Consider the following 11,406-nt stretch of genomic DNA (forward strand, 5'->3'; position numbering starts at 1 on the left):
TTATTTTATTTTATTATTTATATGAAAAATTTGAATATAAATAACGAGGATAAATAAACAGACAGATGTAAGAATTTCTTTCTATAGAAAAAAATGGGATGGAAATATTTGTGAAAAAATAATTAAGTCTAAAGGAAGGGGTGGAATAGGAGGGATGAAGGGTGAGTTCCCTTTAGTTAAAATTCGTTCGTATATGAGTTAGTTATTTTACAAAATTTTTCTATTTTTCTTTCGAACGATCCTTTTGCGAAACATCGGTGAAGACTCTCACCTGCGATTGATAAACGTTTTCACTTGAGAAACGAGACGCATTGCCATCGCGATAGAACGTACGAATAGAACGAACGAACGAAGGAACGAACGGAAATTGAAATTTTGACGTAACTGCAGTATGACTCCGATGCAAGTCCTACCACCACCACCACCATCACCAACACCATTACTACTACTATTACTAGTACATGTTAAGAGTAGTAGTAGATATTACGATTCTCGTGAGAGAGAGAGAGAGAGAGAGAGAGCTTGATAGAAATGCTTTCGCGTCTTTCATGATAACTTATTCGGAATGATGCCTCTCGTTCATCTTCGTATAAGTAGAACCGTATGGATTCGATTTATGGGTTAGAGGAGATGCCTGCAATTTTAACTTCGACATTTTCACGATCGATTTCATACGATAACTTTCTATTTTATTTATATCATCGAATATTTGATCTTATCGTTTAAATCATATTTCTATCTTCCTTGGTAAATCTATAAATCTTTTTAATCCGAACTCGTATAGGATCATTTGTACAAAGTATTAACCCATGCATGGTATCCGATCGATCGTTATATATATATATATCATGCATATAATTTAATTATATTTCAAATATCAATAAGAATTTAATATTATTTTTCTGACGAAAAGATAAACAATTTTTCTCTTATCATTTGATTCTATTTTTTTTTTCATACGTAATAAATGTATAAATCTTTTTCATTCGATTTATATATTAGCATCGATACTTATATCATGCACATAATTTAATTATATTATATTCGATGTAAATAGAAAAATAATCTATAAGAATTTAATTGTTTGACGAAAAGAATAAGTTGTTTATAAGATACTTAGATATATATATATATATATACATATATTAGAACAGATTAAGGCTATTAGTTTTAACTGGTGTAGAGTCTTCTCATGAAAATAATTAATAACTTTTAGCTATGCTAGGTTGCGCACTGAAAGATGAAGTAAAGTAAAGTAAAGTAAAGTAAAGTAAGTAAGTAAGTAGCAACGTTCTAAAACTCTTAATTTACCTAGTCACGCTTGGTTTTCTCTTTTCCTAAGAGATAAGGTATAAAAGTTTAGTTACTTACTTTCCTTAAAGGAGTAAGTTGCTTTGAAGCCTCTCGAATAACGCGATGACGTAACACCATGAAATTCGAGGAAAAGTCGTGGTCCATTGCTCATGATCGGCCGTGGTAACGATTCACCGCAAAACGAGTCGATTTTATCCATTTTCCCATCTATTTGCACGTACGCTGCCAACGAATCGACTCCCTTGCAACTGCAATTGAAAATTGTCAGAAAAAGAAATACCAAAATTTATATATATATATATATATTTATATAATATACGTGTTGGTTACACAACACCAACGATTTTCATTTATTATTTGTCCCCTTCGTTCCTTTTTGTTTTTTTTTTATTCTTTTAATTTTTTTTTTTTGGGGGGAGGTTTTTTCCATCGAACAAAAAAGGAACGTTCGATAATTGAATCGAAATGGATTTACGCAAAAGACAAAAAGAATAAAATAAAATAAAATAAAATAAAATAAAAAATGTAAAGGGTTGACCGAGAGAAACAAAAAGGAACGATTCGTTATTCCAATTGTTTTAACACTCCAAACGGATTAAGTCTAAATTGCTATTGCAATTTTATTATTATTATTATTATTATTATTGATTTTCTTGGTGCCCTATTAAAATACGTTTGTAAAGTTACTAACTGGAAATAATACATCATCGTGAACGAGTGAGAGAGTAAGAGAAGGAAAACGAGTTCATTAAGATGAACGCTCGAGTGCTTAACAAAATGACGATAAGGAAGAAAAGAAAGGAGATTCCGTAGGAGAGGAGGAGGAGGGTCCTCTTATCCTTCTTTCTGAAAACACAGTGCTAGTAAATTTTCGTGGAACCATTGGAATCGTTGAACCGACTATAATAAGTACGAATGTTGCGTAGTACCGGTTCGTGCAAAAAGAACGACGCGTGTAAGATCTATAGTATTTCTCTCTTTTACGGAATGATATCGATCGTAAAAATAAACTTAGGAAAAAAAATAAAGGAGGAAAAAAAAAACGGGGGGGGGGGGGGGTAGGTGCCGAGAGAAGAAATATAATAATATAGCAAAAGTACCGAATTTATAACGTGACTTGTTTTTTTATTTTTTTTGTTTTCACTTTAGCGAACCAAACAAAATAATATCGAAATAATATGACGTTGGTAGTATCGAATTGTTATTAAAAAGAAAAAATATAACTACAAAAAAAAAAACAAACAAATAAAATAAAATAATAGGAAAAAGAAAAAGGATCGAATTGTTATTAAAACGAAACGCATCCATCATTCGTTGGAATTAAAATATACTTCTTCTAACACACACACTCGCATATTAATATTACACGCGGTTAAGGTGTTGTGTGTGTGTGTGTGTGTAATTATGATTGAAAAAAGAAGAACGGAACAAATAAAACGTAGGAAAAAAGTTAAGAATTGTAGATACGATACGCGGAATTGAAAAAAGAATCAAATCAAATAAAATAAAATAAAATGTGGGAAAAAGAAATAAACAAACAAACAAAAATAAACGTACAAAGATAAAATTGTCGTTCGACATCTCATAGGACGACGATGATGAGAGATACCTTATCGTTGTCCGTAGTAGTAGTATACGCACGTAGTCAGTTGAATCACATTGGGTTTCGTTTCTACGTTTATGCTACACGCTCTAGCGAAAAATATCCTATGCGAAAAACTTTTCATTTTCCTCGACAAAAGAAGGCACCACCCCTGGGGATTGCGAAGCATTTCCATTCGCGAGTGATTTCACGTCCCGTTAGAGGAACCAGAAATCAGGTTGCTGCTGTTGCTTTCTGAATTTTACTATCTACAAACGTTACAAACGTTACGTGCGTGTGTATATATATATATGTATATATATATATATATTCACCTAAGTACCGCATCGCGTATTGTCCAATTTTATATTCAACAGTCGTCACACGAACGGATACTAACTTTGTCGGATAACAGAAGGAAATGTGTTGTTATCACACGCAAAATCCTGGGGTTTAGATATTCCATTCGAAACATCTGCCTTCTTCTTATATACTCTAACAAGCTACTCTCGAGACTTTATATTTATCAAGTTTTTCATTAAAATGTAGATGCGTTGAGAGTTGAGTTTACACAAAAAAAAAAATAAAATAAAATAAAATATAAAGAAAGAAATAAATAAAGAAATAAAGAAACGATAGAGAAAAAAAAGAAAAATCCAAATATAGAAAACTTTATACTTTGGAATAAATAATTACGCGGAGATATACGAGAAAATAATTAAAGTTAACAATAATAAGAATAACGAGAAGCGGTGAAGGGTGGTGGGAGGAAGGTGGGGTGGGAGGAGGAGGGTTTGGGTTAGAGAAGTAAAAAGGTAATGGTGGTACGGGGTGGAAAAGAAAAAAAGAGAGGAAGGGAAATAAAGTATAAAAAAAGTTCGTTTAATAAATAATCAAAATACCATGTTTATTATTCGCCCTTGTGGAATATTTTCGAATCGCGCGTTAAAAAGGAATAAAGAAAAAGGTAAAAAAGAAAAAGAAAAAGACAGAAAGAAAGAATATAAAGGAAGGAAAAATAATTAACCATGCTTACTAACAGGTAAGAGTTGGTAAACGCAAAAAGTCGTTTTTGCTAACGACAGCTAACGTTGATGACGTTGGCTAATTTTCCAGAAAATTATAAACTTTTACTTTTGAGTGAAGTTTCGCAGCCGATTGGAGAACGCTAGAGAAAGGAAAACAGGAGTTAGGAGGAGGGGGAAGAAAGAGGGATTAATGAAAGGAAGAAAATCGGCCGTCCTGTCGTTTCAACGAATCAACTTGTGATTCGAGGATTTGCATATAACGTTGGAAGGACGAGTGGATTCCGTATAAAAGCAAAAAGGCTTGGAAAGAGAAAAAAAGACAACTGTCGGAGAAAAGCCGAGTTTTTGTGTGTGTATGTGTATGAGAGAAAGAGAGAGAGAGAGAGAGAGAGAGTCCTTATGGAAAGTTCATGCATGAATGAACATGAACGTACGTAGATAGGTACGTGTAGGGTACGGGTAAGGTACGAAGGTATGTTCGTCTACGTTAAGGGAAAGGAAAAGAAAATTTCGAGGAATCCACTCGTATGATTCGAAGGAAACTAGGCAGGGAAATCAAATGTCGGACTGTTGGCCATTCAGAAAAATCTTTCATCTATTTCTATTCTTTTATATTTCTATCCTTTTCTTTTATTTACTTCTTCCTCATCGCGTTTCAATGCACGCGAGATGAGAAGAAGAAAAAGCAAGCAAGCAGGTAGACAGATAGACAGACAGACAAACAGACAGGTAAGTAGGGTCTCGTATAATTCTTGGGAAAGTGTAAGAAAAAAGACAAAGACAAATTTTTGGTTACTTTAAGGAACAAACTAAGCATATGCCCCGTTGACAAAACACGGTTTAATCTTTTTTTTTCTATGTGGTTTTACTAATTGAGAAAGGGATTAAAGGAAGGGAAGGGTTGGGAAGGGAAGGGAAGGGAAAAAAGCACACGTTCTTTGTTCTTCAAGCATTTAGAAAGGGGCCAAGAAGTTTTCCAAGTAAACTTTATTTCAAAACTACTATGATTATTATCATGAGGGAGAAAGAAAATGGGGAAAGGTATGTAGAAGAGCTTGATTTCAAAAAGGGGAAGGGTGTGGCTTGGAGTGAGAGGAGTTGTGAGAGAATTATCATTTTGTTTGATATGATTGGTTAAAAAATGATGTTCGTGGATTTTTCATTCGTTTCTTTTTCACGTTATGAAAATTTTATATTATTACGAATTAAATATATATTACACTTTTTCTTTCTCTATACAAATTGTTAGCCCCTTTTTTTTTCTTTTTTCTTTTTTTTTTGTTTGTTTTATATACAAATAAAACTATCCTCATAAATGTAAATCGAATTTCTAACGAATGGAATCTCTCTGGATAAATAATAAACGGTTCCTTTGTTTTTCAAAATATCGTACGTACAATGAAAAAAAAAAAAAGATAGCAATCTCTTTTTATACCTTGTCGTTAAGCTTTGTCGTTTAATCGAAAACAAAAAAAAGAGATAAAGAAAAAAAATATCTAAACAATTGAAGAACAATTTCGTTATAAAGTTAACGTAATCGAGAAAAAAAAAAGTCGACAAAATATTCGAGACATTTGGATTTCGAAGGAAACAGGAGTTAGGAAAAGTAATGGTTGTGGTGGTGATGGTGATGGTGGTAGTGAAGATGGAGATGGGCGTGGGATGAAAAGAGTAAGAATCTTATTCGCAAACTTTATCTCTCCTTTCCATTCATTTTCTACAATTTTTTAATAAAACTTTTTATTCCAAAAGAATTTTTACTCTCTAGAAACTTATCGAAACATGAGTAAAGAAAAAAAAGAAAAAAAAAGAAAAAAAAAATTAGGAATTAATAAGAAGAATTTGATCGAAAGTTAAATTGTACGAAATGAACAACCATAAATGTGTAGAAAATTGAGGGGAATTGAATTCCCATAGGAGACACCCTCCTTGTATGTCGTACCAATCCTTGATTGGAATCCACGAGAATACTAAACACCTCAACTTGTTAAAGAGAGAGACAGAGATAGAGATATAAATAGAGAAAGAGAGAGAGAGAGAGTGCTTGATAGAGAAGTGGGTGGAACAAGCTAGGAGAAGCATTGATTAAAGAGCACTAAACGTCAGCCAGGTAGAAGATAAACGAGAGGATGACCCACAAGCATGGTGAGTACTACGTTCGTTGCTCTATGCTTATCCCCCCATTGAACCCTCGGTCTCTCCCATTGAATTCTTCGAATACCATAGCTAGACGATTTCGATTTGTCCTACGTCCTTCTTTCTTTCTTTCTTTATTTATTTCTTACGATCTTTAGAAGAAAAAAGTAGATCCTTTTCTTTATTCTTCCTCTCGACTCATCTCGTCTCAAGGGAACTTTAGAAAAATTCTTATGGGAACCTTGTATGTGTATACATATGTGTATACATACGTTGTACGTATCGAACAATTGTAATTTCCTTTTGTGGAATAGAAATTTGATCGAATCTATCGAGAGAGAGAGAGAGAGAGAGAGAGAAAGAGATTGTTTCCTTTTTTATTATAATTATTTTTTTTCTTTGTAACATTTTAATTCAAATATTTATTTATTTCGTTAATAAATAAATAAAAGAGTATTTATTTGATCGTGATTTTTGATTCGATATATCTAATATTGTTAGGAGAAAAATTTTATGCGATAGTGTGGTCAAAAGTTTATTAGAAATTTTTATGGTCGTCCTAGTCTCGTAAAATGAAATCGTATAATAACATCTCTATGGTATATCTAAACAAATATTACATGCATTTAAATAATTCTTCTACTATATATATATATTTGAAATTACAATAGCGATCGTAAGTTATGAACTTTTTGAAAAGTTGTTCTTTTTATCTACGAACCTTTCTCATTCGAATAAGACTCTCTCTCTCTCTCTCTCTCTCTCTCCCTCTCTCTCTCTCTTATCTTTGAAAGACATTAATCCTTTAAATTTTGATTGGAAAGATTAGAATTTCTAGGAGTTAATTTGAGTTTTGAAAGTAAGAAGAATTCATTTTAAGGGTCGGGATGGGGTGGGTTGAAAAGTGGGTGGAAGTTCGAAGGGTTGGGGTTTGGGAAAGAAGGTTGGAAGATCGCGTAGTGGGTGGGTGGTCCATTTTCTCGTGATCACTTGGTGATACATAGTCACTTCTAACTAAAGTAGTTGCTTGCTGCATATCAACAGAGAAAGAGAGAGAGAGAGTGTGTGTGTGTGTGACTGCATTTACTAAATTGCTTCGTTCGGCAATCGGTCTATACTTGTCACTTAGCAACGAGAAAGCCAACGAGAACGAAATTCCTCGGCGGCTTTGATGAACTGACCGAAGCAATCGTTAACTTCGATGTAACTTTGGTTAATTCGACACGACAGATAGGTAGGTAGGTGGGTAGGTAGGTAGGTAGGTTGGTTGATAGTTGTTTTCAATTAATCAAAAATGCTTACGCGTGCAAATAATTTTTAAATGAATTTATCTTTCAAATTAATCCAATAGAAAAATATTTGTCAACGTAAACGCGAGATCGATTAAATCAAATCTAGTTAAATTATCTTCACATTTATACCATTCATTCGTTTATATTTCGATAAATTATTTGTTTAAAATTATTCATTATCCATTATAATATTTTGTTTAAATATAATAATATTATTATTTATTTTAAATAGAGAAAATTATAAATGAAAACTCGCGTCACATACACACATACATACAAGTTTGATTAATTCGTTCGTACGTAACGTTTGATTAATACCCGAACCTGACTGATATATATATAACGGTTTGTAAATTAATTGACAAATAAATGATGAAATTTTCTCGTTAATATATATTTTCTAACTTTTATCTTACAATATAAATATATTCATTTATTTCAATATAATTAATCTATATACGATAATGAGACAAGTTGATATTATCCGTACTATATTACACACATACATAGATTTTAAAGTAACAACTACTATTAAATTTCAAATTATTTCGAATTAAATTGAATCTGAATATATACACGATTATATTATTTCGAAGAGGAAACATATAACTATATCAATTATTCGTTAGATAATCGGATAGTAGAATATTCGATCAGGATCCTCTATACTTATAACTATGATTTCATTCAATAGAAAAAAAAATCTCGAATTATTAGGATGAGCAATATATTTCATATTTCCAAAATCAATTATACAAAAAACAATTCATTATTCAATTTATAACACAATTAAATAACACGATAAATGCACGAATTTTGCGTTCATCCTAATATTCCAAAAAAAAAAAAACAAAAAAGAAAAAAAGAAAATTCGTATATTATTTGAAAAAAACATTAGCGTATTTTATGACATTTTAATCGATCTTTTACAAATCAAAAAATTGATAACACGAAATTTGGAAATTGTGTGTGCGGTTTTTACGTGGGGAAACGTGAAACGTAGTCGTTCAACTACGAGCTAACGCCCGAAAATCGATCGAAAGGACACAACAAGGGACACGAAGGGACAGCCGAGACCAACCTGGACTTTGTGTTCTGTGGATCGATCTCTCTTTCTCTCTCTATCTCTATCTCTATCTCACTTTCATACACATACACACAGAAGAGATAGACATATACACTTTATCATATATATCTCGACGAGTCTGGAATTCGGGAATGCTACTCGATGCACTTTACTGAAATTGTATTTGACGGCACATCAAACGCGTACGGTTGTTCTCCTATCCTAGAGTTTTACTTGCTTTTCCTATTTCTTTCTTTCTTTTTCTTTCTCTTTCTCTTTCTCTCTCACTTGCTTTCACTGTTTGTTCCACTTTTTTCAAAGCTAACACGTCCGAATCCTTGTTAGATCTAACGAGATAGAGACTTTTCGACGCCTCGAATTTATATCCGAAAAAGAAGTAATATTATCGATTAAATCGAACAACAAAATCATTTTGAAAATGTTTGAAATAAATGAAATCAATAAATGGTAGCGTTTTATTTTCAAATAAAGTTCCGTCAATCCATTTTTGCAGCTAGTAAAATGAATTGTTTAAAAGAAATTTATATAATCAAAGTTATATACGTATATTAATCAATTTGTTGAAACATTTCGATACTTGACATAATATAACACACTCGTTGACAGTAAAAATTTCAATCAGTTGCAAAAATAGAAACACAAAATGAATATAATAATAATTAAAATTGAAGATTTATATATAACATTAAAAATAAAATATAATAATTGATTGAAAAACTTGAATATTATATATATAACATTCAACGTACGTGAACGTTTCAATTTATATTTTTTAATGAACAAATATAAAAACTATCTAAACAACATAGAAAATTCATTTTGCACAATTTTCAAAATAAATTATTCCTAATACATATTCGACACATTATTCGATGATTTAATGTAAGGATAAGTATTATAAATTTGACTTACTCGTCCGCATCGCCAGCAGTATGATAAAGATTAAAATCTTGAAAGATCACTTGAACGCGTTCCTTTCCTCTACCTTGAAAATCGTATCTACAATGTGTCCTCGATGGATAAGTATTTGGGTATCCTGGTGACGTAACTACTCCAGTTTTTGTCAAATCACTGTTGAACACCACGTCGCAGGAGGATGCTGTAAACAAAAACAATAAAAATAAAACATAAAATATAAAAAATAAGATGTTGTGTCAGTGTCATCTGACACAAAATAAAATACGCGTATTATATATTCTTTTTTTTTTTTATTATTATTATTATTATTTTGTCGATCGATCGATCGATCGATTATTTTTGTCGGAGAGATGAAAATAGTTTTGAAAAATGTTTCCAGCCCATTCCAACCCTCCCACTGCCCCTTTAACCATTCTGTATTATTTATACTCGCAGCTATCGTATATTAATCAATGAATTTATCGTTTTCCCTACGGTTTCACAAGCTGATGCGTTTGTACATCGGATATGTGATATCGATATTTCTTGTACGTACAAACGTATGTATGTGCGGTATTACAAAGCAATGGAAAAAAAATTTCCTTTAGCCGACAAAAAAATTGAAACAATGCAAATCGAATATATATATATATTTTTTTTTTATTCCTTTTATTCTTCCTTTTTTCCCACTGTTGATTGATCGATTGTTAAAAAATCGTTTGATAAAAAAATAATAATAATAAAAAAAAGAAGAAAAGAGGAAACTATATAATAAAATAAAAAATCTGAGAATTTGTTTATATTCATATAATATAAAAATATATTACTTACTATTCGTATATATACATATGTTTATACAATCTATCCTTGTATAAAAATATTCCTCTCGAAAAAAAGTTGCTAAAGTTTTCTAACAGATAAGCAACCCCGCACGCCTATTTGCAAAATGTTGTAAAAACTGACAATGTAAAGCTAGAACTAGTGGCGCCTAGCGAGTCATGATTATTTTTAAGTATAACACAAGTACTATACTTAGTATATATTCTTAGTAAAGTCTCCTAGGAAAACGAGAAAGAAGAGTATGGGGTTGGGTGGGGGTGGGTGGTTAGTTAAAAGGGAATAGAAAACTTTGTTAACTTTTCAAAGTCGTGAGGTGGTTGTACACCTCTTTAATGTTCATTTTTTCAGTCCATAAATATTCAGTAATCATCCTGATCGTATTACATCGATGATTCCCATCTGTTATAAATAAATGTTATTATAAATTGTTTTTGATTTTGTGAGAAAAAGAAAAAAAAAAAGAAAAAGAAATAAATATAATGTAATAGGTTAATAAAAAAAATGGAATAATAACAAACGTACGATGGGTGTGTAAAATTAAATTAAAAAAAATACAAAAAAAAAAAAATTTATTGTTATTTTAATTGATATTGAAAATATTATATACGATAATACTGATCAAATTCACGTGTTAACTTAACAGTAATATCACTGTTAGAGAAGTTTGTAGCCAGTTTGGGGAGAAGTGGAAGCGAATAGATGAGGAGGGGTTAAAATTCGATTGAACTGTCATTTGGCGAGGGTCACGGATGCTCCATTTCATGGGGGCACAAAACCGCCAATATCGGTAGGTGAATGGTTCTTATCGAATTTCTACAAAATGACGTAATATCGTGTCGGTGAGTTGAGCAGCGGGCAAGTAGTTATTCTCCCCGTTTTCTTTTTCTTTTTTTTTTCTAGATAAATTAAACTTCTATCTTTTCTTATATAAGTTTCATTTAACATCCTTTCTTTATTTTTTTTTCTTTTTTTCTTATTTAATCACAAATTAAATATATCAATTTAATCCAAAAAAACAAATCTCTATTTTATAATAGATACAATAATTGTATCGTATATAAATTGAATGTTGCTTAAGTTTATTTGTCACTCGTTAGTTCTTAACTGTAGTAACATCTACAATCTGAAGTTAATATAATAATAATAATAATATACAGAAATTGCAAAGTTGTACAATTTACTGTATTGCATTCTCAAACATTTTATGAATTTTTGCAGATCGAATATATA

The 11,406-nt window shown here is 31.2% G+C and overlaps 1 protein-coding gene across 1 annotated transcript in view; it reads right to left on the reverse strand.

The window, feature by feature from the left end:
* The window catches only part of LOC106789644 (suppressor of lurcher protein 1-like), a 46,657-nt gene that overhangs the window by 30,514 nt on the left and 4,737 nt on the right, over positions 1–11,406 (reverse strand). Inside the window, exons 2-3 of the mRNA XM_014754038.1 lie at positions 9,352–9,538; positions 1,372–1,562 (exon numbers count right to left, since the gene is read on the reverse strand). Coding sequence (XP_014609524.1) covers positions 1,372–1,562; positions 9,352–9,538 — 378 coding nt within the window. The remainder of the gene's footprint in view (positions 1–1,371; positions 1,563–9,351; positions 9,539–11,406) is intronic.

The sequence above is a fragment of the Polistes canadensis genome, unplaced genomic scaffold (genome assembly GCF_001313835.1).
Source record: "Polistes canadensis isolate GaletaPanama2010 unplaced genomic scaffold, ASM131383v1 scaffold_194, whole genome shotgun sequence".
NCBI lineage: Eukaryota > Metazoa > Arthropoda > Insecta > Hymenoptera > Vespidae > Polistes > Polistes canadensis.